Source organism: Mesoplodon bidens (assembly GCF_964165515.1).
Source record: "Mesoplodon bidens genome assembly, chromosome: 8".
Classification (NCBI taxonomy): domain Eukaryota; kingdom Metazoa; phylum Chordata; class Mammalia; order Artiodactyla; family Ziphiidae; genus Mesoplodon; species Mesoplodon bidens.
The window spans coordinates 6,968,706-6,983,131 of NC_138165.1; the positions used below are offsets into that span (position 1 = coordinate 6,968,706).

Here is a 14,426-nt window from a genome sequence, read left to right on the forward strand (position 1 = left end):
TGTCTTGTTCCATTGATCAATGTTTCTGTTTTTGTGCCAGTACCATATTGTCTTGATTACTGTAGCTTTATAGTATAGTCTGAAGTCAGGGAGTCAGGGAGTCTGATTCCTCCTGCTCCTTTTTTTTTTTTTAATGAAATATATTTATAGTATTTAGTTTTGTAAGTAACTTACTTTCTTTATATATCTGTACAGGCTTTTTTTTTTACATCTTTTTTTTGTTGTTGTTATTGGGCGTAGGAGTTAATTAATTAATTAATTAATTATTGCTGTGTTGGGTCTTCATTTCTGTGCGAGGGCTTTCTCTAGTTATGGCAAGCAGGGGCCACTCTTCATCGCGGTGTGTGGGCCTCTCACTATCGCGGCCTCTCTTGTTGCAGAGCACAGGCTCCACACGCGCAGGCTCAGTAGTTGTGTCTGACGGGACACATGTGGGATCCTCCCAGACCAGGGCTCAAACCCGTGTCCCCTGCATTAGCAGGCAGATTCTCAACCACTGCACCACCAGGGAAGCCCCCTTTTTTTATATCTTTATTGGAGTATAATTGCTTTACAATAGTGTGTTAGTTTCTGCTTTATAACAAAGTGAATCAGTTATACATATACATATGTTACCATATCTCTTCCCTCATGCATCTCCCTCCCTCCCACCCTCCCTATTCCACCCCTCTAGGTGGTCACAAAGCACCGAGCTGATCTCCCTGTGCTTGCGGCTGCTTCCCACTAGCTATGTATTTTACGTTTGGTAGTGTATATACGTCCATGCCACTCTCTCGCTTTGTCACAGTTCACCCCTTCCCCCTCCCCATATCCTCAATCCCCCTCCATTTTTTTCCCTCAAGACTGCTTTGGCTATTTGGGGTCTTTGGTGTCTCCATAGAAATTTTAAGATATTTTGTTCTAGTTCTGTAAAAAATGCCACTGGTAATTTGATAGGGATTGCATTGAATCTGTAGATTGCTTTGGTTAGTATAGTCATTTTCACAATATTGATTCTTCCAATTCAAGAACATGGTATATCTCTCCATCTGTTGGTATCATCTTTAACTGCTTTCATCAGTGTCTTATACTTTTCGGCGTACAGGTCTTTTGTCTCCCTAGGTAGGTTTATTCCTAGGTATTTTATTCTTTTTGTGGCAATGGTCAGTGGGAGTGTTTCCTTAATTTCTCTTTCAGATTTTTCATCATTAGTGTATAGGAAGGCAAGAGATTTCTGTCCATTTATTTTGTATCCTGCAACTTTACCAAATTCATTAATAAGCTCTAGTAGTTTTCTGGTGGCATCTTTACCATTCTCTGTGTATAGTATCATGTCATCTGCAAAGAGTGACAGTTTGACTTCTTTTCCAATTTGTATTCCTTTTATTTCTTTTTCTTCTCTGATTGCTGTGGCTAGGACTTCCAAAACTGTGTTGAATAATAGTGGTGAGAGTGGACATCCTTGTCTCGTTCCTGATCTTAGAGGAAATGCTTTCAGTTTTTCACCATTGAGGATGATGTGTGCTGTGTGTTTGTCATATATGGCCTTTATTATGTTGAGGTAGTTCCCTCTATCCCCACTTTCTGAAGAGTTTTTTTCAAAAATGGGTGTTGAATTTTGTCAAAAGCTTTTTCTGCATCTATTGAGATGATTGTATGGTTTTTCTTTCCTCAATTTGTTAATATGGTGTATCACATTGATTGATTTGCGTGTATTGAAGAAACCTTGCATCCCTGGGATAAATCCCACTTGATCATGGTGTTTGATCCTTTTAATGTGTTGTTGGATTCTGTTTGCCAGTATTTTGTTGAGGATTTTTGCATCTATATTCATCAGTGATATTGGTCTGTAATTTTCTTCTTTTGTAGTATCTTGGTCTGGTTTTGGTACCAGGGTGATGGTGGCCTCCTAGAATGAGTTTGAGAGTGTTCCTTCCTCTGCAAATTTTGGAAGAGTTTGAGAAGGATGGGTGTTAGCTCTTCTCTAAATGTTTGATAGAATTCACCTGTGAAGCCATCTGGTCCTGGACTTTTGTTTGTTGGAAGATTTTTAATCACAGTTTCAATTTCATTACTTCTGATTGGTCTGTTCATATTTTCTGTTTCTTCTTGGTTCAGTCTTGGAAGGTTACACCTTTCTAAGAATTTGTGCATTTCTTCCAGGATGTCCATTTTATTGGCATAGAGTTGCTTTTAGTAGTCTCTTAGGACGCTTTGTATTTCTGCGGTGTCTGTTGTAACTTCTCCTTTTTCATTTCTAGTTTTATTGATTTGAGTCCTCTCCCTCTTTTTCTTCATGAGTCTGGCTAATGGTTTATCAATTTTGTTTATCTTCTCAAAGAACCAGCTTTTAGTTTTATTGGTCTTTGCTATTGTTTTCTTTGTTTCTATTTCATTTATTTCTGCTCTGATCTTTATGATTTCTTTCCTTCTGCTAACTTTGGGTTTTGTTTTTTCTTCTTTCTCTAGTTCCTTTAGGTGTAAGGTTAGATTGTTTATTTGAGATATTTTTTGTTTCTTGAGGTAGACTTATATAGCTATAAACTTCCCTCTTAGAGCTGCTTTTGCTGCATCCCATAGGTTTTGGATCGTCGTGTTTTCATTGTCATTTGTCTCTAGGTATTTTTTGATTTCCTCTTTGATTTCTTCAGTGATCTCTTGGTGATTTAGTAACGTATTGTTTAGCCTCCATGTGTTTGTGTTTTTTACGTTTTTTTTCCCCCCGTAATTGATTTCTAATCTCATAGTGTTGTGGTCAGAAAAGATGCTTGGGGCTTCCCTGGTGGCGCAGTGGTTGAGAGTCCGCCTGCCGATGCAGGGGACATGGGTTCGTGCCCCAGTCCGGGAAGATCCCACATGCCGCAGAGCGGCTGAGCCCGTGAGCCATGGCCGCTGAGCCTGCGCGTCTGGAGCCTGTGCTCTGCAATGGGAGAGGCCACAACAGTGAGAGGCCCGCGTACAGCAAAAAAAAAAAAAAAGAAAAAAAAAAAAGAAAAGATGCTTGATATGATTTCAGTTTTCTTAAGTTTACTGAGGCTTGATTTGTGACCCAAGATGGGATATATCCTTGAGAATGTTCCGTGCGCACTTGAGAAGAAGGTGTAATCTGCTGTTTTTGGATGGAATGTCCTATAAATATCAATTAAATCTATCTGGTCTGTTGTGTCATTTAAAGCTTCTGTTTCCTTACTTATTTTCATTTTGGATGATCTGTCCATTGGTGTAAGTGAGGTGTTAAAGTCAACCACTATTATTGTTGTTTTACTTTCGATTTCCTCTTTTATAGCTGTTAGCAGTTGCCTCATGTTTTGAGGTGCTCCTTATGTTGGGTGCATATATATATTTATAATTGTTATATCTTCTTCTTGGGTTGATCCTTTGATCATTATGTAGTGTCCTTCCTTGTCTCTTATAACATTCTTTATTTTAAAGTCTATTTTATCTGATATGAGTATTGCTACTCCAGCTTTCTTTTGATTTCCATTTGCATGGAATATCTTTTTCCATCCCCTCACTTTCAGTCTGTATGTGTCCCTAGGTCTGAAGTGGGTCTCTTGTAGACAGCATATATATGGGTCTTGTTTTTGTATTCATTCAGCAAGCCTGTGTCTTTTGGTTGGAGCATTTAATCCATTCACATTTAAGGTAATTATCGATATGTATGTTCCTATGACCATTTTCTTAATTGTTTTGGGTTTGTTTTTGTAGGTCCTTTTCTTCCCTTGTGTTTCCCACTTAGAGAAGTTCCTTTAGCATTTGTTGTAGAGCTGGTTTGGTGGTGCTGAATTCTCTTAGCTTTTTCTTGTCTGTATAGCTTTTGATTTCTCCATCGAATCTGAATGAGATCCTTGCCGGGTAGAGTAATCTTGGTTGTAGGTTCTTCCCTTTCCTCACTTTAAGTATATCATGCCACCCCCTTCTGGCTTGTAGTTTCTGCTGAGAAATCAGCTGTTAACCTTAGGGGAGTTCCCTTGTATGTTATTTGTCGTTTTTCCCTTGCTGCTTTCAATAATTTTTCTTTGTCTTTAATTTTTGCCAATTTGATTACTATGTGTCTCGGCGTGTTTCTCCTTGGGTTTATCCTGTATGGGACTCGCTGCGCTTCCTAGACTTGGGTGGCTATTTCCTTTCCCATGTTAGGGAAGTTTTTGACTATAATCTCTTGAAATATTTTCTCCGGTCCTTTCTGTCTCTCTTCTCCTTCTGGGACCCCTATAAAGCGAATGTTTCGTTTAATGTTGTCCCAGAGGTCTCTTAGGCTGTCTTCATTTCTTTTCATTCTTTTTTCTTTATTCTGTTCCACAGCCATGAATTCCACCATTCTGTCTTCCAGGTCACTTATCCATTCTTCTGCCTCAGTTATTCTGCTATTGATTCCTTCTAGTGTAGTTTTCATTTCAGTTATTGTATTGTTCATCTCTGTTTTTTGTTCTTTCATTCTTGTTGATGTTTGTTAAACATTTCTCGCATCTTCTCGATCTTTGCCTTCATTGTTTTTCCGAGGTCCTGGATCATCTTCACTGTCATTATTCTCAATTGTTTTTCTGGAAGGTTGCCTACATACACTTCATTTAGTTGTTTTTCCTGGGTTTTATCTTGTTCCTTCATCTGGTACGTAGCCCTCTGCTTTTTCATCCTGTTTATCTTTCTGTGAATGTGGTTTTTGTTCCACAGGCTGCAGGACTGTTGTTCTTCTTGCTTCTGCTGTCTGCCCTCTGGTGGATGATGCTCTCTAAGAGGCTTGATGGGAGGGACTGGTGGTGGGTAGAGCTGGCTGTTGCTCTGGTGGGCAGAGCTCAGTAAAACTTTAATCCACTTGACTGTTGATCAGTAGGGCTGGGTTCCCTCCCTGCTGGTTGTTTGGCCTGAGGCAAGCCAACACTGGAGCCTACCTGGGCTCTTTGGTGGGGCTAATGACAGACCCTGGGAGGGCTCACGCAAAGGTGTCCTTCCCAGAACTTCTGCTGTCAGTGTCCTTGTCCCCACAGTGAGCCACAGCCACCCACTTCCGCCTCTGCAGGAGACCCTCTGACACTAGCAGGTAGGTCTGGTTCAGTCTCCTATGGGGCCACTGCTCTTTCCCCTGGGTCCTGATGCACACACTACTTTGTGTGTGCCCTCCGAGAGTGGAGTCTCTGTTTCCCCCATTCCTGTCGCAGTCCTGCAATCAATTCCCACTAGGCTTCAAAGTCTGATTCTCTAGGAATTCCTCCTCCTGTTGCCAGACCCCCAGGTTGGGAAGCCTGACGTGGGGCTCAGAACCTTCACTCCAGTGGTTGGTCTTCTGTGGTATAAGTGTTCTCCAGTCTGTGAGTCACCCACCCACCAGTTATGGGATTTTACTTCACTGTGATTACGCCCTTCCTACCATCTCACTGTGGCTTCTCCTTTGTCTTTGGATGTGGGGTATCTTTTTTGGTGAGTTCCAGTGTCTTCCTGTCGATGATTGTCTAGCAGCTAGTTGTGATTCTGGTGTTCTCGCAAGAGGGAGTGAGAGCATGTCCTTCTAGGCTGCCATCTTGGTTCCTCCCTTTTCTGGGGTTTTATCTTGTTCCTTTATTTTGCGGTATGCGGGCCTCTCACTGTTGTGGCCTCTCCTGTTGCGGAGCACAGGCTCCGGACACACAGGCCCAGTGGCCATGGCTCATGGGCCCAGCTGCTCCGCGGCATGTGGGATCTTCCCGGACCCGGGCACGAACCCATGTCCCTTGCATCGGCAGGCAGACTCTCAACCACTGCGCCACCAGGGAAGCCCTATCTTGTTCCTTTTTTATCTTGTTTCATTTCATTTCACTGAATTCCTTGATTAATCAGACAGCGTGATTGATAGAAGTGAATTTTAGTTTAAGGTTAAGAGTTTATTCAGACACAATAACACATGTAATCATAATACATTAATTAAATGATTAGATAAAACTGAGTGGAGAATTAGATACTTTCTGAATTGAGTAAAGCAGATTAGATTGTGTGAGCCTGTGTAGTATTTCAAAACCAGGAAACAGTAGTAGTCTTTGGGTATTAGCAGCCTTGCTCAGATTACCAGTGATCCTTGATGGTGTTTGAATTCTGAGAGTGGTAACAACTTGTTGGTATGATTTGACCTCCTGTCACTGAATCTATTCTGAGAGATTAATAGATTAGTAATAGTAGTAGTACTAGACATTAACAAAGTCTGTCTTAATTTAAGACAGACTGTTTTTTTTAAACCTTATTTGCTAACCTAAGCATTTAGCGACTAACAAACAAGGTAGAATAATGTCATTCACCTGTCTTCTAAGGGAAACTGTGCTGAGTTGACTTCAGGTTATGGTACAAACACAGCTGTGTGTGTCAAAGGCCAGGGCTTTAAAATATCTTTATACAGTGATCTTTAATTTTAATGATATGCAAATGTAATTTTTACTTTACTGTGTACTAGAAGTTTAAGTGAACCTGATCATAAGGCAAAGACTCAGATTTCTCAATTTCATAGCTGCCACCTTCCCCCCATCTCGCTTTAATAGTTTGAAATGAAGTTTTAGAATAGTTTTAGTAAAAAGACAACTTTTTTTTTCTTTCAGATAAACTAAAGATTGTTCATCAAGCACATAAATCAAAGGTATGTTCCGTATGTACAGTATCTGGCACATGCATAGGAAGTAATCAATCTTGGTTGACTTAGTGAATAAATGAATGAACACGTGTACTTCTAAAATATTTTCCATTATAATAGCATTTTTAATTTTGTAGCTACCCTTTCTATAGCCTTACTTTTCCATTAAAGGAAAAAAAAAAAACTCTTAAGTTATAGTCCTGTTAGTAGATCCTTTAAAAGAAGGTTTTGGGCTTCCCTGGTGGCGCAGTGGTTGAGAGTCTGCCTGCCGAGGCAGAGGATGCGGGTTCGTGACCCGGTCTGGGAGGATCCCACATGCCGTGGAGTGGCTGGGCCCATGAGCCATGGCTGCTGAGCCTGCACGTCCGGAGCCTGTGCTCCGCAGCGCGAGAGGCCACGGCAGTGGCCTGCGTACCGCAAGAAAAAAAAAAGTGTTAATTTAAAAAAAGCAACATTATATATCAAGTAAATGTGTAACATAAAGTAAGCATAAAATGTGGTAAAATAAATTCAGGCTACATATAAAGGAAGTCAAGTATTATCTGTCAGTCCAATTTCTTTGATTTTCTTAATTCTGTACCAGAAGAAGAGAGCCAAAAGCAGATGAAAATAACGTGTTTCTTTTCTGATTTGACTCTTCTGGTGTATAAGAGAAGGCCCCGGACTGTGCCTCTTGGGAACAGACCTATTCGTTCCACAGAGGACATGGCCTTCCCCAAAAGAGGACTGATTAGTTATGTGTTTATAGTATATTTCCATTTCTGTTTTCTTACTTTTTTAGAGTGATGTTTTTATGTTTGCTTCTCATACAGATAGACCAGAGTGATCTTTTTCTTGATCCTCAGTGACCTTGTGTAGACTTCTCATTAAAGTAATAACCTTCTCTATTATACAGACTACTCAAGGACAAGGGACTGTATCTTATTCTTCATATCTCCAATACCTAGCACAATGCCTCATTCGTAGGAGTGTTTCCATAACAATTTTTGAAGGAAGTATTTTATGAATTCATTTAATTTCATTCTCTTCTCTAGTCATAGATGCCCTCCATAAACTCAATCAGCTTTGAAATAAACGTATAACAAAAGATCATAAAGTAGTTGGCCTGAGGGTACGTCTGTTGACTATGAATTAGTAACTCAAAAACATTTTTTTTCTGATGGCTTAAAACAACACACATTTATTCTCTTATAGTTCTGGAGGTCAGAAATCTGAAATCAGTTTCCCTGGGCTAAAATCAAGCTGGGTCTTTCCAGTAACTTTGTTTTTTTATAGCAAGGATTATATATACAAATTTGACAGTATCCATTGTCAAACACTTTAAAATTTAGTGCTTGTGTGTGTCTGGGACTGTGGTGTGGGATCTGTACTTTGTTTCGATGCTAGAATTGTATCTGTCCACAGACTCCATCCACTTTCTCTTCTCCAAGCCAGGACCCTTTACAACCTTGTCCCTAAAACGTGGAGAGTAGGAAGCTTGGTCTGATTATAGAAGGGAAATATATAAAATGAAGTCAAAATGAAACAGTATGCTCTTTGAAAAGGTTGTCATTCTCCATTCAGTATTGCATTTTTACATCACTGAGCTCATGTTTCCTAAAGGGAATAATAAGTAAATTATTCCTGTATCCTTAATGAAGACCTAGTTCATAATATTCAAATAATCAGTATTATTACATTTTTTAAAAAATCAGGAAAATTTCCTGCTATAGTTGGAAATATCTTAGAATTGTTTCTTATATTTAAAACATATTTTCCATCTTGGCATGTTAGAGTTGAAAAATTAGGGCCTATTTTTTAGTTGAACAATATATTTACTTAAAGAAAAAGTCCTAGAACAAATTACATCACTTTGAATGTTTCTGGAATCTGGCTTTATAAACTTTCATCTAAACCATAATCATTCTAGTTAAGTACAGACTATATACTCCAGAGATGGTTCTTTAAATTTCCTCTTTAACTTTTGTAAGGAAGAAGTCAATATATTTTCACAGATATGGTTTTAAGACTTAAAAATTTTACCCACATGTCCTCATTTGTACCTTTTCCAACTACCAGACATTTTTCTCATTTTTCCATCTGCATTCTACTCTTCATTTGCAGGGCTTATAAGCATCACTAGCCCAGACTGTCAGTTTTCCAACACATCTGTAATTTTAATCTCCTTCCTTAGCCAAAGAGAGAGACTTCCAAATAACTCCTGTATCTTAATGAACTTGTTCACGAAAGGCATTTTCCCCATTTCCCGAATTTTCTAGGTCCAAAGACTTTCTTAATTACAATTACCAGGTATACACAGAAATTTCTTGCCATCACAATAAAAAGGTGACTGGATACCTTCCTACCAGAGCCTCCTGTTCAGATGATGAGCTCAGTGTTTATTGAATGAATTAATAGTTACAAATAATTACCATAATATGATTAATTTTTTATCAAGAAAATGTATTTGTGTGTCTGTGTGTGTATTTTGATTATAATCAGTAGGCTACTTGTAAAGTCATAATTCCTATCAAAAAGATTTGAAAGAAAAACCATAATTTCTATCTTATATTTTGTGAGTTTGAAAACCAGATAGCTATCCTTGTTAAAAGTTTATGAAAGGAAGAAGTCACACTCTGGAATAAACTTAGTAATAAATATGCAAGATCTTTAAGAAGAGGACTTTAAAATGCCAGTGAGGGTGTTCAGTTGTCCAGACTCATTGAGCTGAACTTCTCTTAAGATCTATGCATTTTCTTTATGTGAAATTCTACCTCAATTTAACAAAAAAGTAAAGCATGTAAAGAGGGGTACAACAAAATGTTCATTGCAGCTCTATTCACAATAGCCCGGAGCTGGAAACAACCTAAGTGTCCATCATCGGATGAATGGATAAAGAAGATGTGGCACATATATACAATGGAATATTACTCAGCCATAAAAAGAAACGAAACTGAGCTATTTGTAATGAGGTGGATAGACCTAGAGTCTGTCATACAGAGTGAAGTTAGTCAGAAAGAGAAAGACAAATACCGTATGCTAACACATATATACGGAATTTAAAAAAAAAATGTCATGAAGAACCTAGGGGCAAAACGGGAATGAAGACGCAGACCTACTTGAGAATGGACTTGAGGATATGGGGAGGGGGAAGGGTGGGCTGTGACAAGGCGAAAGAGAGGCATGGACGTGTATACACTACCAAACGTAAGGTAGATAGATAGTGGGAAGCAGCCGCAGAGCACAGGGAGATCAGCTCGGTGCTTTGTGACCGCCTGGAGGGGTGGGATGGGGAGGGTGGGAGGGAGGGAGATGCATGAGGGAAGGGATGTGGGAACAGATGTATATGTATGACTGATTCACTTTGTTATAAAGCAGAAACTAATTAAAAAAATAAATAAATAAACTTTAAAAAAAAAAAAAAAAGAGGGGTACAAGATGAGACTTAAGTGGAAATATTAGGATATTTGGATAGGAAGATGCAACAGCAAGAAGATGTCAGTTCTCTCATAGTTAATTTACAAATTTAATGCCACCCAAATAAAATTTTACAGTTGTGTGTATATATGTATTTATATATATATGTGTGTGTGTGTGTGTGTGTGTAGATGTGTGTGTGTATATATATATATATGAGCTAAAGAAACTGATTATAAAACTAACATGCAAAAAATAAATAATGAAGAATAGTCAGAAAAAAGAGAAATGAAAGTGACTAACCCTGGCACATACTAAGACATTTTATAAAACTATACTAGTTAAAACGGTGTGGTACTGTCACATGAACTGTTAGTTCAATGGCACAGAATTAGAAGCCCAAAAATAGACCTAATTATATATAGGAATTTAATATATATTAAATATTGCGTTTCAAATTTATGGAGAAAATATGGAGGATTCAGTAAATGTTATTGGAACAACTAGGTAGACATCTAGAAAACAGTTAAATTGAATCCATATCCTTTTCTTTATGCCAAAATAAATACTCATTGGGTTAATGACATAAATCTAAGATGAAACCCATAGGTGAGGGTAGAAATGAAGTAGATTAACATGAGTGGATAATTTGTTCAGGCCACGTGATGGGTACAGGAGGATTCATTGTCCTATTCTGTATACATGGTATGTTTGAAATTCTCTATGATTAAAAGTTTAAAAGATGAGATTAATTAAAATATTTGAAGTAAACATGGAATTTTAAAAGTAATCTTAGACTGAAGGTCCAAATAGGATAGGAAAATAAAAGATTGATACATTTTACTTTATTCATTAATTTATTCAGCAGACATTCAGCACCTTCTTTTTAAAAAAAGGCACTATAAGAAAAATGAAGGAACAACTGAAAAACTGAGAGAAAAATTTCTAACTTACATTACAGAAAAGGCCTAATTTTACAATTCCATTTAAAAAATTATCCTACAAGTTTCTTAAAAAATAGAAAATATTCAAAGCTTTACTTAAAATAAATACAAATTAAGACTATACTTAATTTATATCTGCTGGATTGGCAGAGATCAAAAGATTTTGATAATACACCGTGTTGGTGAAGGTGTGGGAAACAGGGACTCTCAGTGATGGGTAGCATTGGTATAAATGGGTACTGCTTCTTTGGAGAGTAATTTGGCGGTATCTGTCAAAATAAAAATTGCCCTTACTCTCTGACTCAACCGTTCTACTTCTAGGAATTTATCTTACAGATAAAACTTATGCAAAATAATATACGTACAAGGATATTTGTTGCAGGATTGTGTATGGTAGGAAGAGATAGGAAACAACCTGAATGTCCATCAATAGGGACAGAGAGGGAGAGTTGATACTTTCATTGGAATATGCTGCAACCTTGATAAATTATGAGGCAGCTCTTACACTGATTTTGAATGACTTTAAGATATTTTAAGAGATAAAAGTAAGGTGTTAGAACACAGCATATAATATGCCACTATTTGTGTGAAAAAGTTTACATGCACATCTCCACCTGCATGTACACACACAGGGACAGTCTCTGGAAGGATACATAAGAATTAGCACAAATTCTCTGGAGAAGAACTAGTTGGATGGGGTTGGGAGGAGACTACTTCTCACTCTGTCCATATGTACTTGGAGAATTTTGTATTGTGAGTATGTATTACCTATTCTAAAATGATTTTTTTAGGCCTTTCCTGGTGCTCCAGTGGTTAAGACTCCACACTCCCAATGCAGGAGGCCTGGGTTCAATCCCTGGTCAGGGAACTAGATCCCACATGCTGCAAAACTAAAGACCCTGCAGCCTGCAACGAAGATCCCGCGTGCAGCATGGAGCGTCCTGTGTGCTGCAACTAAGACCTGGTGCAGCCAAATAAATAAATATTAAATTAATTAATTAATTAATGATTTCTTTATGAAGTTTTTTTTCCCTCTTTTAATCTGTGTGTTTTGGAGTTTAAGCCCCTGTGCTCTCTAGTGAGTGAAGCTTTGGAGCATGGCTTCTGGGTCAGCTCTTTTGGCTGCTGAGAGGCCTTATTGTTGAGCCTCCCTCTCAGCCATATTCTAGAAAGAGAATCCGTCACTAAGCAGCTGCGTTCTGGTTGACAGGTGGTACTATGTGCCCAACTAGTGCTCACTACTAGGTGCTGTTTAGGGGCAGATAGCAATCCTCCTGTATTTATGATGTGTGAATAGCACTGGAGAGCAATCCCATCTACCCCCACCCCAAGTCACACGAGAAATGTTAGTTAACGTGACATGGGACCAAGTGTTGGTTAGCAAGGTGTTTAGATATGTGGACTTTCAGCAGAGGCAAATTTGCTTCTCTCAGAAGTCAGACTGTTTTTGTTTTTGCAAAAACAGAAATATAGACCAATGGAACAGGATAGAAAGCCCAGAGATAAACCCACGTACCTATGATCAACTAATCTATGACAAAGGAGGCAAGGATATACAATGGAGAAAAGACAGCCTCTTCAATAAGTGGTGCTGGGGAAACTGGACAATTACATGTAAAAGAATGAAATTAGAACACTCCCTAACACCATACACAAAAATAAACTCAAAATGGATTTGAGACCTAAATGTAAGACCGGACACTATAAAACTCTTAGAGGAAAGCACAGGAAGAACACTCTTTGACAGAAATCACAGCAAGATCTTTTTTGAGCCACCTCCCAGAGTAATGGAAATAAAAACAAAAATAAACAAATGGGACCAAATGAAACTTCAAAGCTTTTGCAAAGCAAACTACAAACAAGACGAAAAGACAACCCTCAGAATGGGAGAAAATATTTGCAAACGAATCAACAGACAAAGGATTAATCTCCAAAATATATAAACAGCTCATGCAGTTCAATATTAAAAAAACAAACAGCCCAATCAAATAATGGGCAGAAGACCTAAGTAGACATTTCTCCAAAGAAGACATACAGATGGCCAAGAGGCACATGAAAACTGCTCAGCATCACTAATTATTAGAGAAATGCAAGTCAAAACTGCAGTGAGGTATCACCTCACACCAGTCAGAACGGCATCTACAAACAACAAATGCTGGAGAGGGTGTGGAGAAAAGGGAACCCTCTTGCACTGTTGGTAGGAATGTAAATTGATACAGCCACTATGGTGAACAGTATGGAGGTTCCTTAAAAAACGAAAAATAGAATTACCATATGACCCAGCAATCCCACTACTGGGCATATACCCTGAGAAAATTATAATTCAAAAAGACACATGCACCCCAATATTCATTGTAGCACTATTTACAATAGCCAGGTCATGGAAACAACCTAAGTGCCAATCAACAGACGAATGGATAAAGAAGATCTGGTACATATATACAATGAAATATTACTCAGCCATAAAAAGGAATGAAATTGAGTCATTTGTAGAGACATGGATGAATCTAGAGTCTGTAATACAGAGTGAAGTAAGTCAGAAAGAGAAAAACAAATATCGCATATTAACGCATGTATGTGGAACCTAGAAAAATGGTACAGATGAACCGGTTTGCAGGGCAGAAGTTGAGACACAGATGTAGAGAACAAACATATGGACACCAAGGGGGGAAAGCCGTGGGGGGCGGTGGTGGTGTGATGAATTGGGAGATTGGGATTGACAGGTATACACTGATGTGTATAAAATGGATGACTAATAAAAGCCTGCTGTATAAAAAAATAAATTAAATTAAAAAAAAAAAAGACTGGCCAAAACTGGAACCTCAGCCTCCTGGCTGACTAGCCACATACTCTGGGCCTATATCTTAACCTCTCTGACTCCTCCTGGATTATTGTGAGGATGTGATGATGATAACAGAACAGTGACAGCTAGCAGTACTCCCTGTGTGGCTGACACTGTCCTGGGGGTTTTATATGCTTCATCTCTTTTCATCCTCTCCACAGGGTAGTAAGAAGATGCATCCCTCCCCCTACTTTTTTTGTTTTTTAACAGATGAGCACATAAGAGCACCTCTAAGAGAGGTTTGTTTGTTGAGACCTCTAAGAGATGGTTGTTGAGACCACGCAGCTGGATGCTGGTGGAACCTGAATTTTAACCCAGATCCAGCTCCAAAGCTCTGTGTTCTAGCACTGTCTCCCCAGTGCTTTATGGAGTGTGTGCATTTAGCAGGTTCTCACTGTGTATCTGTTCACTTCTCTCCCTACAGTGATGGGAGCAGAATGTAAATTATTGCTGTGACCCAAAGTAACAATTCAGTTGTCTTTGAGGAATCTTACCAAGTATGAAACACATATAAGTACTGGTAAAATGCAGATTTTCTTTCTTTCTAGACAAATGAACTTGTGTTGAGTTTGGAAGATGATGACAGACTCCTGTTAAAAGAAGACAGCACCCTGAAAGCAGCTGGAATCGGTGAGAAAGAGTGTGTGTGCCATGTAGAGTTGGAGGGGGCCCT

At 38.7% G+C, this 14,426-nt stretch overlaps 2 protein-coding genes across 9 annotated transcripts in view; one reads left to right on the plus strand and one right to left on the minus strand.

Moving 5' to 3' along the window:
* The window catches only part of LOC308621248 (UPF0538 protein C2orf76 homolog), an 89,199-nt gene that overhangs the window by 66,737 nt on the left and 8,036 nt on the right, over positions 1 to 14,426 (plus strand). For all 8 annotated transcript variants that reach the window (XM_081241568.1, XM_081241561.1, XM_081241562.1 and 5 more), the window contains 2 exons: positions 6,540 to 6,577; positions 14,302 to 14,383. In XM_081241568.1, the coding sequence (XP_081097694.1) occupies positions 6,540 to 6,577; positions 14,302 to 14,383 (120 nt within the window). The remainder of the gene's footprint in view (positions 1 to 6,539; positions 6,578 to 14,301; positions 14,384 to 14,426) is intronic.
* Positions 1 to 14,426, minus strand: part of STEAP3 (STEAP3 metalloreductase) — a 103,653-nt gene that overhangs the window by 2,947 nt on the left and 86,280 nt on the right. The gene's annotated exons all lie outside the window — the stretch shown is intronic.